The following is a 23659-nucleotide window of genomic DNA, read 5'->3' on the forward strand; positions in this document are numbered from 1 at the left end:
CCCACCACACAGAATTCCAAGAAGCCATCAAAATACTAAAAAAAAACAAAAAAACCAACCCTCCACTGGCAATTTTAAACACATAAAATAAAACAATTGCAAATATTTACCTTCCACCACAGGATATAAACAAGCTGTCATCTTTTAAATGAAAGACAAGCATAATTTGAGTTAGTATGACACCCTGCAAACTATTAAACCCCAACCTCCCCCAGACCTATTACCTGATAACTCTAGCCCCTGGCTGGCTTCTTGGAATTCTGTGACCCACAGAATGACTGGGTCTACACAGGAACTCAAACTGGCAAGACACAAAGCCACTGCATGAAATATTGAAATCACATTTCGGGCATGTGGGTTTTTTATCTGATGTGATTTAACAAGGAAATCTAAAGGAAAACTGATATGGTAAGGTGCAAAGCAAATCGGAAATACCACAGCACAGGTGAGGATCATCTTTAAAGCCTTTTTTTCCTCTCCAAAGTCATGGGAAATGGAATTCTTTTCTTTTAATGATAGGATAGTCTTCCAAGAGCAATACAGAATTTATCAGCAGAGGGGTTACAAACCCAATCAGCTCACCTATGGTCATCATCACAATGGAGTTGGAAAGTTTAATATCATTTATGGGGAGGTCTGCAAAGCACTTATTACTGATATTCATCTCACTATAGTTAAATCTTAGAAGAGGAAAAGGCAAACAGCCAATGCAGACTACAATCCACCCAGCGATACTGATGTACACATCATATATGCGTTTGCAGTCACTGAACTTGAAGGGGTACACAAGAAACAAAAATCGTCTTACGCTGATGCAAACCATGAAGTAGATGCTTGCATACATATTTACATACTTAAGGTATTAACAAAATATACAGACGCCTCCTCCAAAGGGCCATGTTCTAGACACGTAATAGAAAATCCTTAGAGGCAGGGATAAAACTTGTGTTAAATCAGCAATGGCTAGATTGATCATAAATATCACAGCCCTTTTAGTTTCTTTCATGTAGCCATAAAAGACCCACAGAGCTCAAACGTTCCCTATTAATCCAGGGACCAGAATAAAAGTGTATGTAATTACATAGTAACACTTAACGTCAGTATTGTTGTAACAGATTGAGTTGTCAATTGTCTCGTTTGTTTTCATTTAGCACAGATGCGAACTCTAATGAGACGTTTAGGTTATCAATGGAATTTTCAGCTACCTTCACATTTCTTAGAAAGAACGATTAAAAAATATTGGAGAAGATGCAAATTTAACACATTTATTTGTCTTGTTCCTTTGCATCCCCTTGCTTTCCTGTCCAGCATTATTTTGCTCTTCACAGTGTGTTTTTTTTGTCTACTTTGTGTTCATTTAACTATGTAAGATTGTTGCTTACAAGGCTTGAAAACATTATTCCTCTGAATCTTCTTGCTGACCAGGTTGTTCCGAGGTACAAACTGCATTTGACATTTCCTTCAGCCTTAACTTTTACGTTAAGGTTTCAGTTTTTATGTTTTCTATTCTGATTTTGGAATCATGTTCGTTCCTTTACCTGCGACCCGTTTCTTCCTTCGGCCTGTCCCGCCGGCGACTCCCGCGACCCGCCCTCCTCCACGGGCATGGACAGCGTGAGGCCGTCAGGCTCGTCGGGCTCTCAGGTTTCGGGCTCCGGCATGTCGAACAAAGCCTGGGCCAAAGGGGTGTCCTCCTCGGAACTGTCGCTAATGTAACGCTTTCTACGGCAGGGGGCCAAGAACTTAGGAGCCAAAAGAAATTTCGAAGGCCTCAAGGGGGTGGTGAAGGCGTCCATGTTCCCCTCTTGGCGTTTTTCCACGAGCTGTGAACCACATGTTCTCGAAAATGAGATGCTTTAAAAGGCCCCAAAACTTCCGGGGGGCTGCGCTGCCGCCGCCCAAACATCCCCATTGGTGCACCTTTCCCTTCTGGGACGGCCTAAGCCCGTTCCGCTTGTGAGTGGGGGCGCCCCACTCCTCCCCGTAGCCTCGCTGGGCCAATCCCAGCTCTTGGTGTGAAACACCCGCCGATTGGTGGAGGGGTCGCACCGACCGCTTCCGGTCATGTGACCATCTGGGGCCCAATCCTGCTCTCGGGGCGAAACCCTCTCCCATTGGTGGGGAGCGGTCAGGGGGCCATTCTTGGAGGGCAATCACACCATCCGCTTCTGGTCAGGTGCCCCATCTTGACCAGGAAGTCATAACTTGAGGAGGGACCGGATGTCAGGTGACCGGATGGTACAGGGCTTCCGGTGATAGAGGTGGGTAGGGTGGGGTTTATGGTCACATGGACATTTGATTGAAGGTAGGCCCTTTGTACTACTGTTATAGACCGTTCTGCTCCTGTTCCCTCAGCCTGCCTTTGTCTTCCTCTGTTCCTGTCCCATTGCCCTGGTGCTGCTCCCCACCCTCTGGTGCCTGCGTCCACCCCTCCGTATACCACTCTAGGTGGCTTTCTTCTCCTCCACTCCACCTGGGTACTATCTGGGGCACTAAGAGCACAAGAGCTCCTAGTTTCATGGGTGCTGGAACAATTTGTACAGTGTAGCTGTAGCTGTCCGTGAAACAAGTAAGTCTCTACTGAGCACATGTGCCCTATGATTTTTTTCTCAGAGGCTTATAACTTGGCTAAATATGGTTGAATTTTCATAGGGATAGCAAAAGGCACATCCCTGATATTAGGATGACTCCCCAGCCAAATTTCACGTCCCTTCTCCAAAGAATGGATGTGCTAGAGCTTTTCGATGAAATGGTTGAGATTTTTTTTTTTACATGGACAAATCAATGAATTTTCCCTAATTTCATCATTAGAAACAGCTGAACCATTTCAGCTGAAATTTTCCAAAAATATTCAATCTAAGACAGACACCCAGCACTGAAAACTTCAACTTGAATGGTTAAAGTTTACCAAAATTAAAAGCAACTGAAAATGGAGTCATATACTAGAAAGTACTGGGCAACTTTAACTATAGGAAGTCCTGTTAGCTCCAACTGTAAGTATTTGGTGAAAACTTAATTTGGCTTACAGTGGGCTCACATTTCTCTGGCTATGCAGGGTTAGTCCTGGGCAGGATTTGGGGGAGAGTCCTCCAAAATAAATGCAGGGTCTTGCAGGAAGTGGAGATGATGATTCATTAGGTGGCACTCTTCCAGCTGAGTCCATGTTGGCTTTAGGGCACACCATACTATTAGAAGTATGCAGTGTTTTGAGTAAGATATGAACCAATTTCTAACTTTTTGAGGCTGGTGGGGTTGGGGAAACTCAAGCAACAGCATTCACAATAATAGGTCTGAGTGTATTGGTTTTGACGGGAGGGTGGGATTGGCCAAATTTGAGTTTGGGTAATTATATTCTATCTACTATCTCAAGTCCCTCTGCAGTTTTGAGTGGATATGGTATTTGTTTTCATTTTCTGCCCTGAACTGTTATGCATTTTGCTATGTTAAACATCTGCTGTGTTCCATCCCAGAGTCATGAGTGAAAGAGATTCCTCTGTACAGTAGATCATTTATAAAGAGCTTGGGCATCCTTCAGAGTGAAAAGAACTATGTAAATGAAGGATGATACTTACTACATTTCTTTAAAACTACCTTAGCAAGAACATTACCAGGAAGAAATTGTGTGCCACTTTGACTTCCATGTGAAAAAACAACTTCAGTAATTTCTTATGGTTACAAATCTGATTAAATAAATTACCTCTTCACTCATTAATTAAGGAGCTTTAATTAAACTAACTTTCTTGGACATCAGCAATAATGTGCTCTTTGTGTTAGGTTTGGAAACCACATGATGCTGAAGAATTCTATCTTGCCTGATTAGCACATTCTAGTCACATTTTAAATAACCTTGCTATTGAACTGTTGACAAAATGGACAAGCTTGGTAAAGTAGCTGAATGGCCTCTCTGAACATTGTTCCAAAAGTTTACAAGCAAACACAAAACGAAGAGGAACAAGACGCTAACAGAGATCAATACCATATGTGCCCATAATCATATATCAGAAAACTACGTTTGTCTGTAGGATCATGGTCAATAAAAGGGCTGGTTTTCATGGGGGCAAACTCAATAGTTTTTACCCGATGACCTTTAACAGGAATATCTGTTAACTACTGGGGATGCATGCTGCCTTTATCCTGTTTTCTGTTCCTGGTTGCAGTTAATTGTAGCGCAGGGTCAAACAACTCATTACTCGTGCCTCACTCCACTCATGAAAGGTATTTTCTCTAACAAAGACTGAAAATCTCTTCCACTGGCACCTGAACTAAACTGAAACATTAGGAGGTTTGTCTCTTCTAATGAGTATCCACATGCCTTCACATAGAAGATTTCCTTCCCCACAATCCTCTCCTTTTTCCTGTGGTCTACATTATAATACCGAATGTATAGACTCAAATCATGGTCCCATATACAAAGCAGGAAATGGGCTTTCAAGGTTTGGGATGAAGGTGTCTTTTGATCCAGGGGCACAGCCTCTGTGCCACCTCGGGGGCAGCCTCAAGGCTTCGCTGGCAGCTGCGGTCCCACTGTGCTGTCAGTACTGTATCTTTGGACAATGGATTTGAATGGTTGCTTTTCCTGGCATGTCCTTCTCTCACTATGAATCTTCTCCTGTTGTAGAAGATGCCCCCACAGAGTAGTGCTCGATGTTACAGAATCCCCCGGCACAGTCTTTCCCCATTCAGACTGATTCATATGAAATGATTTTGTCAGTATGTGTAACATAGTATGTGTTTGTATCCCAAAAGCAAATTCTAAAAATTGTCTAACGATATTTTGGCTCTACAAGGAGACTTGTTCTCTGAATGCCCAGGTGCATTACAGATAAATGGGACATACATTTCTAATCAGAATGACTTTAAAGAGATTATTCCTTCCCCAAACATCTTGCCACACCATAGCTAAAATTCGGAGTCCATTTTCCTTGGTTGGATGAAAGAAATGTAAATAAAAAAGTTGACAAGTGTGCCCTGAGGTTCTCAGCTTACACAGGCTCCTGCAACAGGTGCCTAGGGATTGTGCATGCTCTAGACAAGATTATTCATTGTTTTGTTTTTGTTTAGAAACATCATCTCAGACTGCCCTCAGCATCTGAGAACATTCATCCCTTTATGATTGGGTAGATCAGTCAGGAATAGCCTTTTCTAGGTCTCTGTGAAGAATCTTAAAGATCCCTACTGTATGTTCTTCTGTCCTGAATATTAACTTAACTTATCTCTTTCTTTCTCTGTGTGCATGTGTTTAGTATTCTTTTCTTCTAGATATTGATTCTAATTGCTTCTTAAAAGATAATATAATTTGTACTGTTATTTGCTACTTCTGCACACTTCTTTTTTATGAGTTTGCTCTGATAAGGGCTTTTAGAAACTCTCTAGTAAGGAATGAGTCTGTACCATTTTTTAAAGTTTAATTACAGTGCATGCTTTTCAAAGTCTGATGAAGTTACTAGATACTAAACAATCCCAGATGGTTTCCCATTAACCAGAGGCCTCTGGTAGAACCATGCATAAACAAAGAAGTCAACATGTATGATTGTTTGCTCCTTTCTCTTTCCAGATACTAGTGAGAAGTAACAACCTCTCTGATAAGATCATAGTTTTATCCGGTAAAATTGAGGAAATCTCTTTACCTGAGAACGTCGATGTGGTTATTTCTGAACCAATGGGTTACATGCTGTTCAATGAGAGGATGCTGGAAAGTTATCTCCATTCCAAAAAATGGTTGAAGTCAAATGGTGAGTGTGCCAACACGGTTGCCCAGTGATGGATTAGGAAAGATAACAGTTTTCAGAGAAAGGAGACAAGACGGACCCTTCAGACAGTGGCCCTGGACAGTGCTGGTTTGTGTCTTGTTTTACCATCACCACCTCCTATAGGCTCTAAGAGAATGAGAGTTGAGTTTTCTCCCTTCATTTGAATGTATTGGAAGCACCACTGTTACTGTTTCATGTTGTGATTTGCCAGTGAGCTCAGCTATTTCAGCACTTTAACTGCATGTGCCGAGGTGTTGCCCTTGGCTGCCTCTTGTGTCTTTGAATTTAATGTGCCACAATATGCATTATGGGTTGCCTCTCAGTTCAAATTTAATAATGCAAAAATATGATGGCAATCTAAACTAAAATGCAAGGCAGGAGAGGAAATATAAGATAAGGTCAGACCTAGAGCTGGTCAAGAAATGGGAAACATCATGAAAAATTTGTCCTTTTTTCTTTGAAAGAAATTTAAAATGTTTTCACCAGCTCTAGTCAGACCCCACCCAAGTCCAGGGCTTCTTGGTAACCCGCTCTTCTCTAGTGATGTGTCCAACCCATCCAGCAACAACTGATATCCACAGGTCAATTCAGTGGGTTCTGTGTTTCAGTCTATTATTGGTTGGAGAAGTTTTGAAGGATGCTTCTAAGTCTGGGGGCCTACTGAGAAATTTCCTTGTAGGCAAGTCTGAGTACCTCCTGTTGCCATAAGTTACATTTCACTAGGTAAATTCCTGAAAACAAACCAAAAGATCTCTAATATAGATTTTGTTAAAAAGAGAGAGACTTTCTCATATAACACCAATGTGAAAGATGGGGTGTAGAAGTTGAAGACTTGTTTTTACCATGTTAAACTACATAGTGAAGCATGGGCTAATGGGCTGAGCACAGGACTGGGAACTTCTAAGTGTTAATCTTGATTCTGCTACCAATTTGGTCTATGGCCTTACAAAAGTCACATAGGCTATTGTTTTAAAAAATGTCCATTAATTTAGTGCCCCTGGTTTTGGATGCCCATCTACAAACTCTTAGGGTAGATCTATACTGCAGTGTAAGCTCAGAGTTTGTGGACTTGAGTCCACAGACCCAGGGCTTGAGTGTCTACACTCATTGATGACCCTAGGTTTACATTTCACTTACATCTCCAAACTTGTGGCTCCAGTGTCCACACAGCAGTACGCAGACCCAAGTCAGAGCACCATGTCCCACGGTTCCTGGCACCCTCCACAGCTGTGGCCACTCTAGCCCTCAGTTCATGGTACAATGTGGGAAAACTTGACTGTCTACCCCACATGTAACAGGAAATTGTTGCAGCCTGCCAAATTCCCAACATAACCAGCCATGCTGTCTTTTGGGTCTGCATACTCCCAGCAACCAGAGCCCGCAACGTGGAGGAGTCACCATTCGAAGAGCTTCTCTTGTTTGTGCTTTCACTCACATTTCAGCAAATGGACAGAGCATCCATGAGATTCTGGTGGACATTCCGGCAGCGGTTTCTGACCTACTGAAGGCACCTGACAGAGAAGGAGGAGGATACACATATGGAATACTCGAACTAGCGGATGCTGCTTGTGACTCTCAGCATAGCTGCTGATACCCCCTATGTAGATCGGTACTTCTGGAACAGGGCCACAAGCACAGACTGGTGGGACCACATTGTCATGCAGACCTGGGGTGACTAGCAGTGTGTCCAGAACTTTTGCATGAAGAAAGCTACATTTCTGGAGCTTTGTGAACAACTTACCCTGACCCTCCAGTGTCAGGAAACACAAATGAGGGTGGCCACATTAGTCCAGAAGCAGGTTGCTGTAGCTGTCTGGAAGCTGATTGCCCCAGACAGCTACAGATCTGTTGCTAACCAATTCGGCATTGGAAAGTCAACTGTTGTTAAAGTGATGGCAGAGGTTTCTGAGGCAATCAGATTTGCTCAAAAGTGATGGGCGTAAACAATGTCCCTGAAGTAATTGCTGGTTTTCCAGAATGGGATTTCCAGACTCTACGAGGGCCATTGAAGGGACTTGTGTCCCCACAGTTTGTCCTCCTCAAAGAGCACATGAGTGTGTAAACCACAAAGTGTACTACTTCATTGTCATGCAGGCCCCTGTGAACCACAGATGCTGATTTATGGCTGCCAATGTTGGATGCACTGGAAAAGTTCATCACGCTAGGGTTTTTTGGCAACTGGGAGTCTACATTCATGTCTACAGGTTGGGACACTATTGTTACCAAACGGCATTGTCATAGATAGTTACTGTCCCCACTGTTATTCTGGGGGACCCTGTGTACCCCCTTTTGAACTGTCTTATGAAACCATATCTTGATCTCCGAGGCCCTTGCAAAAGAAGGTTTATTTATGATCTGAGCAGCTGCAGAATGGTGGTTGAATGTGCGTTTGGCAGATTGAAATCCCGCTGGTACTGTTTGAAACCCATTTGGATTCCAGTGTCATCCGTGCTATCCGCATCATTGTGGCTTGCAGTGCTCTCCACGGCCCTCGTGAAGCCAAAGGTGAGCCATTTGCCTCTGAATGAAGCTAGGCTAGTAATGGATTGCAGAACCAGAAAGTGCATCTATCACATCTGTGACAGGTAACCCAGGTAACACAAGTCAGGAATGCTCTATGCTCCCACGTTATGGATTTGCATGGGAGAATAGTGTCCTTAATGAATGTGCTTGTACAATGGTTAAAGTAAATGAAGTACAGCCACATCATGTAATGAAATGGGGCTGTGGGGGCAGGGATTGATTGCCATGGATTGTACTTATGAATGATATAACTGCTTATGAAATGGGGGAGGGGCATGTGGCAAGAACTGTAGATTTACATACAGTATAGATTTATAGTATGGCTTGATGTAGATAAATATATTGAGAAATAGGCTTTGGATACAACTTACCAGTTGTCCCTTATCATGTGTTTGTCTTTATTATGTGAAATACACATTATATGATGTGATGCAGTAATGGTTATAAAATGTCTTAATAAAAGAAAAGCCTTTATTTTTTAGCATAAATTAGAAAAAAAAAACAACATGTTAAATCATTGCCAGGCTGGCCACCTGTCATTACCACACCAAAACACCGGTGGTAAACCAGCATCAAAACCAATAATAAAACACATTGCATAAATCAAACATTCAACAGTGAAACAGTGCTAACAAATAAACCCCCTACTGTTGTGTGTCCCCTGGCACCCTCTTCTCCTTTCCCTTCCTTCCACATTTAGCGCTCTCCAGGCACCACTGCAGGGGAGGGAGTGTCTGCATGGGAGTGGGGGTCTTCATGGGGTGGAGGACTGCATGGGTTAGATTTGCTCTGTTCAGCTTCTTTTATGTCCCAATTGCCCGGGCCTCCCAACCATGGGATTGTTCAAAATTGTTCAAAATTGATTGTTCTGGTCTACAGCATATGGTTCTGTGATGGGGACTCAGGACATGGGGCAGGTGCAGCAGGAGCCTGTACGGTGGTGGCCATAAGCGTAAGCAGCCTCTCAAACAGGTCTTTCTGCTGGGCTCTATCATCTCCCTCTGGTGATGTTCCTGCTACAGAAACTGCGCTGCAGACCTCTCCCAGTGTGCTGAAATTCTGTCGTCTTGCTCTGCAGACTGGCTGCTTGCCAGGAGTCCTTCATCCTCTGGTACTGCACCCACTTTTTGGCACTGTCCAGAATGTCCATTATAAGTTCATCACGGACACACTTCTGCTTGGACTGGTCTGTTACAGTTCTGCATCCCAACGACCTACAACAGTGGGCCCATACTGCTGAAGTGGAAGAAGCAGCAGAGGTTGAAAGGCCAAAAAATGCATTACTATTTCAGTGCTTCACAACGGGTTCAATGCATCTGTAGGCAAAAGTGCCTTGTGGAATTACCAAGGCCAAAATATGATACTTTGAAACAGTGAGCTTTAGTATATTCTGAGTGGAATGGTTCAGCTCGCAGGAACTCTGTGGACACAGCTGTTAATCACAGTGAAAAAACTGCACCAGCAATGGTGAGTTACTATTTACAATTGTTTTTTGTTTAAAAATTGCAGACCTGCTTAGTCCTTGGGGGTGAGGGAGATATGCCACAGAGGTTATCAGGCTTATGATGACAGAACTGCACATCTACAAGTGGAGTGACCTGCAGAAGAGGGCCTGGAAAATATGCCCTTCCCTGAAATTTGACTACTTATTTAGAGTTTCTACTACAGGAAAAGTTTGTGACTGTTAGTGCCCAAGTCTGCATCAAAATTTATGGAGGAATCAGTAGGATTCTGCATTGGCATTCAAATGAATGACTGCCTCCCCATGTCTGCTGATGCAGGCTGCTCTAAACACATCTACCCTGGGACTACATGCAAATGCACAGGGACTCTCCAAGAACTAAACAGCCAATCCCCACCCCCAGGAACATTTCTGGACTACATAAAACCCCCTGGCTGTACTTTGGACATAGATTTCATCACCTATGGACTATATTTAACTTTGCCCACTCCTAGCCCAGGCAATTTTCTCTTTTACAGGTGGCTCTGAATGTTATGCAATGCTGATTAGCATGGCACGGTATACTAAAAGGGAAGGCAATATGAACCTCTTACTTTTAACACCCCAGCACATCTCTGTAAGAACGTGCAAGTTTCTAGTAAAAAGACCATTTTAAATGCTTGTTTTACTATTGTTTGCACGTCTCAGTCTCCATTTTGAATTCCAGCTGGTGATTGGGGGGAGAGGTGATGTCAATGCATTGGCATGCAATCCACCATTAGCAGATAGATGCTGTTGTCCGCAACTTGTAATACATTTTTCATTGGGTCATAAACCAGAAAACCTTCCAAGCCCTATATTAGTAACAACAAACACGGATCCAGAAACTTACCAGGCTGAGGGGTTCCTGCCTCTTGTGTTTCTGCTGCCAGTTCTGTGGCAGGTTCCTTCTCGAAGTGGGCATCAGAAAGGTCCTCTGAGTAGGAGCACAGAATGTGCTGCAGCTGCTCTGGCAGCAAAGCTTCCTTGGGGGCCAACTTGAGCACAAAAGTCACTTTGGCAGCCTCATCTGGCACCTGCTAGCTCCTCTCTGGTTCTAGAGTGGATTCAAAGGTCACAAGGTCACTGTCCTGGCTGATCAGGTTGTCGTGAAGCGCTGGTGGCTCAGTGCTCAGCACAGTACCCTGCACCCTGTCAAACTCCTTGTAAAAGGGGCATGATGACAGCGAATTCCCATCGCTCTTTGCTGCTTAATCCGCTCCCTGCACTGGTCACTGGTCCAGTGAATCCCCAACACTGCAAGCTTCTTTGATATTTCTTGGTACATGTTGTCATTCCTGGAACTCTTGCTAAAGTCAAACTGTTTGCTCACCTTGCACTAGAGATTAACCAGAACCTGGCTGTATTCCCATGACTAGCTAGCAAAGTGATTGGCAAAGGACTTCTTCATGTTGGTGGCCATTACAAATGAAGGAGAAGATACACTATGCTTGCAGCTCAGTAGTCAATAAAATAATAAAATGGAACAGTTAAATGCTGAGCAGTTGTACTTGAACTAAGGGGTGGCTTCCCTTTCCTGAGAGGTGATTGGCCAGTCTGGGAATAGAAAGGACAAAGGACACCCTTCTATGGGATTGTGAGAGAGTGTTTTCAGACTCCCGAGTCTGGGGGGTCTGGGCCTGGGCCTGGGCCTGATCTGCGTCCACACTGCAATAGATGGAGTTTGGACCAAAGTGCCCACAGGGCCTGGGCTCCAACCCTCCACCACTGTGGGGTCGTGAGAGCTGGGCCCAGCCCTGAGTCAAACAGAATTGTGTGCAGATGGAAGATGGGGTTGGGCTTGAGCCTGAATCTGAGCCTGGGCTTTCATTGCAGTGTAGACGTACCCACAGAGATTGGTTTGCAGAAGTGTTGATGATTTGCAGGTCCTATTGTCTTGAGTTAGAGTTGTGGGTGCTTAGCACCTTTGAAAATTGGGCCCTTGGAAACTCAAGTTGGTCCCTTAAAGATATAGACCTTAATTTATCTGTATCTGTTTCCCCATCTGTATAATGGAAATATTTATTCATTTATATCTCTCTCACATGTGAATGGTTAGAATTAATTATTATTTGCATTGTTATTGTAGCGGTGTGCGTCCCAGGATATTAGAGAGACAGGGTGAGTGAGGTAATATTATTGGACCAGTTTCTGCTGGTGAAAGAGAGACACTTTACAGAGCTCAGATTCACCAACAGAAGTTGGTCCAATAAAAGATATTATCTGACCCACCTTGTCTCTCCAGAATTAATTATTGTTTATAGAGCACATTGCAAATGTAAAATGCTATATAAGTGGTAAGTATGTAGTAGCAGAAGCTGCAGCAGCATGGTCTCATGAACAATTTTAAAAACCTTTTGTCCCCATCCCCAGGTTTTACTCTGCAGAACTGTTAGTAGTCTCAAAGCAGCAAATCTTAAAAGGGACATTTATTTACTGAGTGGGTGTGTGATTCTTTTTGAAATTCCTGTGGTCTCTTGCTACATGTTGTATTTGCAAAAAGGAAACTGTTTGCTCTTTCATCTGTGCACCACATTTTTCACCAGTTAAAACAGATGTTGGGAGAAACACGTTCCAGTCAAAAAATGACTGCTGTTTGACCCCTGCTCCCCACTAACACACAAATTACAGTGTGAAAAATCTTTCTTTATTATTGTTTTGAAATCTTGTGAACCAGCCTAATCCACTGCCCACTGAAATCAGTAGAAGAACACCCATTGACTTCAGTGTCTGTTGGATTCGGTCCCTAATTAATATAGGTCTAGAAGTCAGGACCCCTGTATCTGCTCCTGGTTCTGCTAATAATTTGCAGTGAGAGGTATGTAAACCTCTCAATGTCTGTTTCACCATCTGTAAAATGGATATAATACTTACCTTTGCATGTTTGAGGTTTACTTTATTAATGTTTTGTAAAGCGTTTTGGGATCTCTGGATTCAAGGTCCCATGTAATTATTATGTCAATCTGCTAATGCTAGACCCCTTGAGGATTACCTACTCTGCAGTTTGTCTTATGGTGTTGACATATTTTCTGTGATATTATCTGTGGAAAGTGTTATGTGTATCTTGTCAGCTATAAATAAGCATGTTTCTCCAATTGTGGGAACTGGTGAAAAGGTATTTTAGAGTAACAGCTAGCAATTTACTTAATTCAAAGAAAGATAAAATTATTTAAGTGTCTAATATAGGGACATAAAGTTTATAAGGCTTTATCATTCTTGGCTGGCTTCTGAAATATCCTGACCCACTTCATAAGTGGGTATTTTTTGTTATTGATTGCTTTAACATATAATTGCATTTCAGTAAACTACATAATGTTGCCTGTAATGAGATTAGATGTTAATCTGTTTGAAGTGCAAAATAATTATTGCTGCTGGTGTTATATATACATGTTTCTATAGGACTTAACAGACATTTGATCTTTGCTGCTGTATATTATCTTTTGTTTACTAGGAATGATGTTTCCAACATTTAGTGACATTCATTTGGCTCCTTTTTCTGATGAACAGCTCTACATGGAACACTACTCCAGAGCCAATTTTTGGTAATGATTGTTACAGTTTTTTAAAAAATGTTTTGCTCAGTAAAAGTTTTAAAATGAAACGCATTCTTGGAATCTGAATGAAGCTGAGCAAAGCACATGGCAGAAAATTCTTCTAATTTTCCGTGCTCACTTCTTTTAACCTGACACGCAGCTATACTGTGTGAACATATCAGATCTTGAAAGAGGAGTAGGATTTAGCTGGGTCAGAGCTAGGATGTCAGACCACTTCCACTGAGCTACCAAGTGCTGCAGAAAAAAATGTTTGAGTCCATAGTTAGTACTTGCATTTCTGTGTCAGTAACAAGCCAATGCCCCAGTATGGTGCTTGGGGGATGTTGAATCAAATCAGATTCCTGATCATACACAGGTGCCAAAGATCCAGTGGCGCTTTTCATAGAGAAAGGGTATTAACTTCCATATCATGGTCAAATTCCAAGTCAATAATTACATTCTGCCTACCTAAATTCTTCCTGCAGCTTCAGCTAGAAACAGCAGTCTTCATTTCTTGCCCAAAATTGCTGTTAATGTTGGGACGCACTGTTAAACAGCTTCTGTGTTTGACATCAGAAGTGGCTCCATTTCAGCAATGGGCAAGTAGTCTCTACACATTGCTCACATACCTCATGTGGTGGTAAATGGGACTCAATTATTAACAAAATTCTTGGATCCTTGGATAAAGATGTGCTATGAAAATATAAAGATTAATTATCAGTAATCTTTTTTGGAGACCACAGATACATCCTCACTTCCAACCATTCCTTAGGTTTGTAAAAGAGAAAGTGACAGAAGTTGTAAAGGTTAAGTCATTTGCTTTAAATCAGTTCTCTAATCGCCTGGATTTAGCAATAATCTTTCCCTATAGATACATTATTACATAATTATCCATTAGGGAATTTCTTCTACCTTCCTCTGAAGTATTCCTTATGGAAAGGTCTTGTACAGTTTAACAGGGATTAAACCAATAGGGTTCCATAGAAATCGTCTGTAAATCATGTAAAATTTAATAGAGACTTTTGGGTCAGATCCTCTGCTCATGAAATCACCACCTGCTGATTTACACCACCTGAGAATGTGGCCTATATCCTTTCTTTACATATCTCAGGCCATCCTATAAAATACCACAATAGGGATATAGTTCTAATCTTCTAAGAAACTCCATAGGATGGTTCAAAAATTGTTCTCTATTTATATTCTCTTGTTCTCTGGTAAAATTCTATAAGACATTTTTATAATGTACCATGTGGTACTGGCCAACGTCAGAGACTGGATTAGATGGACCAGTTGTCTGATCTGGTATGGCAACTTCTATGCTTATATGAAATGCTCCATCTGCTTCAGAAACAAGGGTTGCTTGTCAATGTTTCTATTCAGTGTAGAAGCCTAATGCTCTGTGTCTAAAACACTGTGTTTTAGTTGAAAATGTAGGGCCAGAATCTGCTCTCAGTTACACTGATGTAAATCTCGAGGTGCTACAGACTTACATCACTGTAACTCAGAGTAGGGTCTAGCTTACAGCTTTATATGTGAGAAAATTGTAATTCGTTTTATGTATCTAGAGTCTAGAGAAAATAGAAACAACTTCAGGTGGGTTTTTCATAGATTCCAAAGCAATTGTGATCATCTAGTCTGACCTCTTGTATAACACAGGCTACAGAACTTCGTTTCAAATTAGAGCATGTCTTGATTTAAAAATTGTCAGAACTGGAGAATCCATCATGCCCCTTGATAAATTGTTCCAGTGATTAATTACACTCAGTGTTAAAAAATTTAGTCCGTATTTCCCATCTGAATTTTGTACAGCTTCAACTTCCAGCCGTTGGATCTTGTTATACCTTTGTATACTAGACGGAAGAGACCATTTTTAAATAATTGTTCCCCATGTAGGAACTTATAAACTGTGATCAAGTCAACCTTTAGTTTTCTCTTTATGATAATAAAAAGATTGAGCTCCTTGATCCTATCACTAAAAGGCATGTTTTCTAATCCTTTAATCATTTTCATGGCTCTTCTCTGACCCCTCTCGAATTTATCAAGAATTTTCTTGAATTGTGGGCACCAGCACTGGACATAAGATTCCAGCAGCAGTTACACCAGTTCCAAATACAGTGTTAAAATAACCTCACTCTTCCTACTCGAGATTCCCCTGTTCATGCATTCAGGGATTACATAAACTCTTTTGGTTACAGCATTGCACTGGGATCTTACATTCTGCTGACTATCCCTTATAACCCCCAAATCTTTTTCAGGGTCACTGCTTCCCAGGATAGAGTCCTGTATCTTGCAAATATGGCCTAATTTTTTTTGTTCCTAGATGTTTATGTTTATATTTAGCTGCATTAAAATGCATATTGTTTGCTTCTTCCCCAGATTACTCTGTATCAGTGACCTATCCTCTTCAGTATTTATCACTCCCCCAATTTTTGTGTCATCTGCAAATTTTGTCAGTAATGACTTTGTTCTCTTCCAAGCCATTGACAAAAATATTGGATAGGTTAGGGCCCTGTACGACCTCCATAGAAACACACCTGCTCAATGACAAATTCCCCATTTACAGTTACATTTTGAGACCTATCAGTTAGCCAGTTTTTAATCCATGTAATATGTGCCATGTTAATTTTGTGTCGGTCTAGTTTTTTATTAAAAAAATGTCATGTGGTACCAAGTCAAATGCCTTAGAGAAGTCAAAGTATATTACATCAACACCGTTACCTTTATCATTCAAACTTGTAATCTCATCAAAAATGTTTTCAAACCCCATCTATCATTTCAGTTTCTCCCACTTAAAGATTATCTTCTGCTCTTTTTGTTTGTACTCAAGAGTAAAAAAAGATTATATTAAACTACAAATTGGGTGGAATGGGGTCCAGTATTTTGTTTTTGTTCCGTGTGCCAGTTTCCTTGGAAAGCTGTAGTAGAAACTCAGGGATTGATGAATAGGGATTGTTATTGCTTAGTAAGGGAAATGGATGCCGAATTAGCAGTCAGTCTGAAATAGAAACATATCAGCTTTTTCACAGGGCTCTCTAAGACTCGATGTTGCTACCAGTATCCAAGCATTTCACTTTGAGGGAGGGAATGTAAGATCTCTACTTGACAGCTTACAAGTGAGGAATATGAATGTGAGTGATGTACACACAAATATTCTGTCTGTATATATCTTTACATATTCAGTGTGTATATAGTATCTGAATTAATGGCAAAAAAATCTACTTATCCTTGCCATTAATAAATGCCACAAGTTCTTAACTGCTTATATTCTGGTGACATTCTTTACATACAGTTTCTTAACATAAATATCCAACCTGCATTTAAGAGCACCTGCAAAATGACATCTAGATCTAGTACATACATTGTGTCATAGAACATTATACACTGAAACAAATATTCAGGTGAATACTCAGAACCATTCACTATAAGGTTGCTAAAAGAGTGAGAAAAGTGGAAAAATCTAATTGTTCAGATGTGGAAGTCCTTCACAGATAACTGGCTCTGGAAACTTATTTCGCTTTCCCCATTATTATTTGTTTGTTTGTTTATTTATTTTTTTATTATTTTTATTACCGTAGCGTCCAGGTCAGGATTAGAACCTCATTGTGCTGGAAGCTCTACAAACATGAACTAAGAGTCTCTGCCCCAAAGAGCTTACAGTCTTTGTAACAGGATCCTTTTTCCAGGGTTTCAACAGCTCATTTTACTATCCTTTTCTTATTTTTGGTAAATAAGCTTTGTACCAATTTGTCATGAAAATGAGGGGATAATAACACTGGATAAACTCTCAATATATTTTTCATGAGCTTACATAGATAAATCAATGCACCTGCAATACTGGGGTTTTTCTAGTTCTGGAAGTCTCCAGAGCAGAAGTCTTCATATCCTAAGTTGTCCTAAATCATGCAGTGGTTTTTCAGTGTGGATGGATATCCAGAGAGGATTGCTCATGCAAGGTATGCAGCAACTCCTGGAGTGTCTGAGCATTTTGCAGGACCAGGTGTTTAACTGAAATACCAACAAATTAACTTCACTTGTACCCTGAGCCAAAAATTGAAACCAAGGTCTCTAGAGGTGAAAGTGTAATTTTTGCTACTGCTCCATTTAAGCCCCAGGGCCTTTCTCTTTGTACTAACGTACTGATATACCCATACCCATGACTGTCCCAGAGCTGAGCACAGTGTCCCTGGCAAATTTAGGCAGAGTGCTGTCTGTCTGCTTTTTTTTAGTCATTTAAATTGTGCCAGCTTGTGCTGTTTAGTGCTAGCTAGCACCTGTATAAGCAGAAAATTCCATGTCTCAGAACTCCCTTTTCACTCAACAGAAAATCTGCTTCCTATATAGCTAATAATGTCAGAAGAGGGTATTGCTGCATAGCTTAAGAAGCAGATGTTACATATTTTTGTTTCCATTTGCTGTAAGCAACAAAAGGGTAAAAGAAATGGCTGGAACTACGGTTTGAGTTGGCTGTCATGAAAACATCAAGTCTGTGAAATGGTCCAAAAACCTGATCACAGAATCTTGGTGTATGTCATATCACTAGTTACTAGGAGTTTGCATAGTTTGTTTATTAATGAAGGGATAGAAGGATGAAATAGTTAACACAAAAACAGGATTATTCCTATCCAAAGCCAATAATGGCCATGAGCCCATGAGGCACTGGCGGGTTTTGTTTTTTCTGACTTAAAGGTTAGTTTACCCTGATGCTTGACAGATGCAAATTAACTTGTGTTGTGTCAAAGTCAAGGATGGCACACTTTCCTGGAAAGGATAATTGTTTGCAACATATTTTACAATAGGAAACCATTCTTTATGTTGTAAAAAGCTTTCTGAAGCTAGGTCTGAAACATAAATATGCAAGTAGTTAAAACAGTCTGTTCTTTGCCTTTGGCATACTTTGTGACTACCCCCAAATGAGAGACAGACTTTCTTCTCTAGTCCAGCTAATCCATTTCATTGAAGGGATTTTCCATTGAATGATACTGCACAGATTTAATTTTAAGGGGGAGTGGTCCAGTGTTTAATACCAACCACTGACGTATACAAAAATTCTTATATTCCTTCCATATGAATGGGGAAGGTTGCAATTGTTTAACTGATCTTTCTGCCCCTTACATTTTTTCACCAACAGATAAGAGGTTCTCTAGTTATGCAGCAGTAATCGTGCTGAAAAGCGTAGATGATCTCTTCTGCTGCGTTTATTATTAAGGGGAGAAGTAAAGTACTCCCTTTAAGCATCTTTCACTTAGAAATGATCATGATGAACTCTCCCTTTACATAGGACACAATTCACACTGTAGCAGATTAAATAATTATTTAAATTAAGAATTTAAAGCAAAATTAATACATCTTAAAGGAGCACTGTCAATCTATTTTAAGCATACAAATTTTATTTTGGAAAAAAAAAAACCTAAAAAAATCCAAACAATATTTTAAATACTTATATGATGTCTTTGTTTAAAACCTTAAATTCCTGTTTTAATTTATTCTCCTAAGGTGTTTCCAGAGGCTGCAATAGGCTTGAGGCCTTGATTTTGCACCTGGATGATGATTTCATCATTAGGAATTTGCCTAAGTTGCAGACATCTTTTTGTTTACATTGCCAAGGAATTGCTGAATCTGCCTAGACTTTAATGAGTGTCATTAACCTTTTTCAGCTCTCCACTGGATTGATAAGAGGGTCAAACCTCAGATTCTGGGTAGTTGTTGGAGGCAGGTATTTTTAATTTCAAAGGAGATTTTACAGGTGGGCTGGATTTGCTGTCATTGAGGGCATGGAACAGTTTGGTAGTGGAGCATTTAACTCGTCTCTGTTGAAAAAAATTTCTATTCACTTAGGGTGAGATCCTCACACCCATTCTCCCCCTTTATGCCTGGTAAAAGGGCCAGTGCCATGAATAGGGACCCTAAAAGCCTTCAGTTTAGCTAGGGGTCAGTTCCTCTCAGCACAGGCACTGTGAAGACAACCATAAGCTGCAGTCAGAGGACACCCTGGAAAGCATAGGGGACATGGTGAGGGCTGCAGGGGTGTGTCAGGGTGGGGCTGCACCCTGCAGTGCTGTAGAGTTTTTGGGCAGCGCTGTTATAAGTTGTTCCAGGAGTTTCTGCAGTTCCTAGAGCAGCCCAGGATTGGGAGGACACACGGGTAGCGTAAAGCCACTTTAGTTCCCCCTCCCCTGGTCTATGGATTCTGTGCTGTGCCATTAAGAGGTGAAGTACGGAGCTATTCCTGATGCTGAGAGGTCTCTCGCCAGTTCATTTGAGGGCATCAGATTCCTCGCCCTGGAAGAATGCACAAGAGAGTCTAACCGGCAGTGGATTTCACTGATGCTGTGGGAGATAACCTGTAATGTGCGTATGGGTGTGTGGGGGTGAAGAGTGGGATTGTGAGGGAGGTGATTTGAGCTCTCCGCAAATTCTAGGAAGAGATTTAAGTATTCCGCCACACTTCACATTCTGTTTGGAGATAAAATTGTGCCTGGGTCCTCTGGGTGTCAAAGCCCAGAGAGACTTCTTCCACTAAATATCTTACTACAGAATTACTGTCTCTAGGTACCAGCAGTGTTTTTATGGGGTCAATCTGTCCAGTCTCCGCAGTGCAGCGGTGGATGAGTACTTCCGACAACCTATTGTAGTAAGTATTTTCTCTCTCTTGCCTACCTCATCCCCTCCATAACGTTTTGCAGGTACAATACCCTGTCTAGGAAAGCTCTAACCATAGCTGTATATTGTCATTTGGTTTGTGTACAGAACTTTGGCTTCTAGTGACTAGTTCTTTTAGAACATAGTTACCGTATGTACTATGCCCGGCTTCCTCTTTGTCATGAATAACAGAAGTCCAGAGTTGAATGTCCCTGTGGGAACTACTTCATATGTAGGATGCCAAACTGTCATGATTGTTCCTCACGGCATCGTGTCTCTTTCTGTCTTATCTGGATTTACTGATATGGAAGCCAAAGAGAGAGATTGTTCAGAGGCGATGCGTTACATGCCTCCCTCTTGGGGGGAAAAATAGAGGAAAACTCTGGAACAGAAAGTGCAATGAGTTTACACTTACAGTTTCTGCCCGATTCTCCCCTCAAGGGGTAAGGGGGCAATGCAGTTTCTAGGCCATCCCCATGAAAAGCCCAGATATTTTTTTGGCTTACCTGTCCCTTTTCTCTCCACACTACTTCCTGGGCAGCCTCTCTCCCTTAGAAGTACTTCTGTCCCCTTCACCTGCACCTTAATAGTATTTAGCTAGAAGAGATGTTAGCATGCAGATGGAACAGAGTTGTTATGTTAGGGTGAGTGCCTGAGAAAACAACTTTTCAAAGCAAAGTTGCAATTCAAAGAACTCCAGGTGATACTCTGCAAATTGTCATGTGGGTTATAGGACTGATTGCACTTGGTTTTAGCTTTGAAAATTAATATTTTTGAGTTCTCTGTAACCTAAACTGCCTCTCTGTTTCTCCAGGGGTCACCACTTATGCCCATGTCGCTCTGTTCTGTGCTCAGAACTCTGTACCCAGTTTGGGATAATATACTTGAAAAGCATAACATGAATATCAGTACAATAAATTCATGTGACCTAATGTAGAGACGCAGAGCTTTCCCAGCTGCAGGCATAAGCTCAGCATTAGCTGCTCACCTCTTGTGTGCCCTATTTAAAGAGGGAGCCTAGCTTGTCCCTCTACCTTTCAATTTGATTGCGCTCAAACCATTGCCCTCACAGTTCTACCTTTACAAGCTGCTGCTGATTTTTTAAACAAACGTGCGTGGGTTTTGTTACAGAATTAAAAGAAGACTAGATTCGAAGCTCTTCTGTTTTATTAACTTTCTTGTGTTTGGTTTCTTGGCTACTTATCATAAAATCACTCACATCTTGCAATTTCTAGTTTCTTTTCCTGGGTTTTAGGGATATTGGTGCCTTTCCAAAAGCATAAAACCTGTAAATTCCATGGTTTCTCTGTTCTGAACAAGTCCCTTCCTTGTCCACTGCATTAAATAGCCGTCTCTCCAACTGCGACCTTCACAGGGTCAAATCCCTAAAAGATGCATGGCAGCTTTCAACTGGAATTTACATAATATCTTTGTTTCTCCCTTCCCTTCTCTACCACACAAATTAAAACAAATAAAATAAAAAATCAAGCTTGTAGCCAGGTTTCCATATAAAGACAACCATTCTTTTTTTTAAATATATGTAACTATTTCTATTTACTGGCTGCCTCAGAATGAGCCTCTTCAATTCTGTTCTCCCTTTGGCATGAGTCCTAACTCCATTTGGATGAAAAATAGCAAAAAGTAAAAAAATGCATTTTTCATTTAAGTTTTGAGCTTTTCAATTGGCCACCAGTCCTGGTTCAGGCCCTTTGTGAGCTCTCTGCAGCTATTCAACCTAACATTCCAACATGTGCACCGTGTTGGTTTTATCAAACTTTGTGGCAGTCCACTACAGAATGAAGCCAATCTGTAGAGGTAAAGCACGTCCTATGTAAAATATATATAAAGATGTGTGCTTGGTTTGTAAGCCTTTGTTTTCTTAATTTATGCCCTTCCATTAAGATCAAAAATAGAGTGTATAATTAAAAACCATACACAATTGTTAAAAAGAAAAAAAAAAAACCACCCTGAGATACGCCTTATCCCCACACGCAGACTTCACTTCCCAGTGGGATTCAGTTTTTAAATAGTGTATCATCACAAGCAGCATTTGTGCTAAGATTTTGGCATCAGCTGGGATCTTGTGATCCCTGGAGGGTCTGGATTAGTGGATGTGCAGAAAGAGGTGGGGAAAAGATTTCAATTACTGATGTACTGACTGCTCCTAGCCTGGTTACTGTTGGGGCATTCTGCATAATTAATTTCGCTTCACATGTAATTGTAGTTCACTCTTCCGCATATCTCCCGAATTCTCTAATTTGGCAAAAATTGTACATGTGATGATGGAGGCCATATTTGACTGTTTGTTTAAAAAGAGAGACAATTTTTTAAAAAATAAAATGAAAAGCATTCTTGTGTGATTTATCAGTGTCTTTTTTTCCAAAGTTTAAAAAAGTAAGCGTTGTAACATAAGTGAGGTATCAAATGCATTAATTCCAGATAATAGTAATACAAACTCTAATAGAATGTTTTTAAAAGCTGTTAAGGAGAATGTGTCGTTAAAATAAATAAAGGTATCATCTTCTTTGTCAGATACCTAGTTTACAAGGTGGCAAGTCAGAAGCATAACTTTGTGACTTTTTCTCTCAGGACACTTTTGATATCAGAATTTTGATGGCTCGGACAGTGAAGTACACTGTTAACTTTACAGAAGCTGAAGAGGAAGATTTGCATAGGTTAGTATACATCAGTGTTATATTCTTACTAAGTTTTTTAATTCTTGGTGCTTTTAGAAGAAGCTGATGGCTCTGGCTGGAGCTGTGGCCAGAATAGGCAGGATCCATGGAACATTACTTGCGTGGCTCTAGTGATGTACCAAAATTGTCACCTGCAGTGCCCACTTATCCAGTACAATAGCGGTACATATAGAACATCTGGGGTACAAAATTAGTTCAGTTACTGGAATTGAAACAGCAGGATTTTCATTTAAGGTAGTTTATTGGGAAAGAAGCTAAGAAAAGTCCCTCAAAAGGGGAGGGAAAATAATAGCTGGGGTGTTTATTTTCTTCAGGAAGAAGGACCATTCTGCAGGGTTTAGGATGACATGTACTGATATTTAGGAACATTCAAGTCCCTCAGATATGCCAAGATTCAGGCCATTGGGGAGATTATTATTCATGACGCACATCCCTATTACATAGGAAAAATGAGAGTTCTGTGGCACTTTAAAGACTAACAAATTTACTTTTAGCATGCATAAGCTTTCATGAGACTCAGCTCACTTCATCAGATGCAGAGGTAGAAATGAGAAACATAGGATCATCATATACATATACAAGTGCAAAGAGAACAATGGGGGAGGTGGATGAAAGCTGGGTACTTGAGGTCTAATGACAGTCATTGAGTAGGAGGTGAGAATGGGTGAACAAAGCAATTTAACTCTTGTAATGAGAGAGCCATTCCAAATCTCTGTTTAAACCCAGTTTGAATGTGTCAAGTTTGCAGATCATTTCTAACTCAGCAGTTTCTCTTTGAAGTCTGTTTTTGGAGTTTTTTTGGAGAAGTACAGCAACTTTCAAGTCAGTGACAGTGTGCCCTGGGAGACTGAAGTGTTCTCCTACTGGTTTATGGAGGTTATTATTATTTATGTCTGATTTGTGTCCATTTATCCTTTTGCGTCGTGATAGTCAAGTTTGGCCAATGTACATGGCAGAGGGGCATTGCTGGCACATGATGGCATATATAACGTTAGTGAATGTACAGGTGAATGAGCCCCTTATGGTGTGATTGATGTG

At 41.0% G+C, this 23659-nt stretch overlaps 1 protein-coding gene and 1 pseudogene across 1 annotated transcript in view; one reads left to right on the forward strand and one right to left on the reverse strand.

The window, feature by feature from the left end:
* Positions 1 to 224: 224 nt before the first annotated feature.
* On the reverse strand, positions 225 to 1147 carry LOC137166687 (probable G-protein coupled receptor 174; annotated as a pseudogene).
* Positions 1148 to 1605: 458 nt separating this feature from the next.
* LOC137166689 (histone-arginine methyltransferase CARM1-like) overlaps positions 1606 to 23659 on the forward strand; it is a 47018-nt gene continuing 24964 nt past the window's right edge. Inside the window, exons 1-6 of the mRNA XM_067568536.1 lie at positions 1606 to 1712; positions 2653 to 2752; positions 5555 to 5732; positions 13205 to 13295; positions 19836 to 19917; positions 22515 to 22600. Of these exons, the coding sequence (XP_067424637.1) occupies positions 1606 to 1712; positions 2653 to 2752; positions 5555 to 5732; positions 13205 to 13295; positions 19836 to 19917; positions 22515 to 22600 (644 nt within the window). The remainder of the gene's footprint in view (positions 1713 to 2652; positions 2753 to 5554; positions 5733 to 13204; positions 13296 to 19835; positions 19918 to 22514; positions 22601 to 23659) is intronic.

This window comes from Emydura macquarii, unplaced genomic scaffold (assembly GCF_026122565.2).
Source record: "Emydura macquarii macquarii isolate MOO-44397 ecotype Brisbane River unplaced genomic scaffold, CSIRO-AGI_Emac_v2 contig_2897, whole genome shotgun sequence".
NCBI lineage: Eukaryota > Metazoa > Chordata > Testudines > Chelidae > Emydura > Emydura macquarii.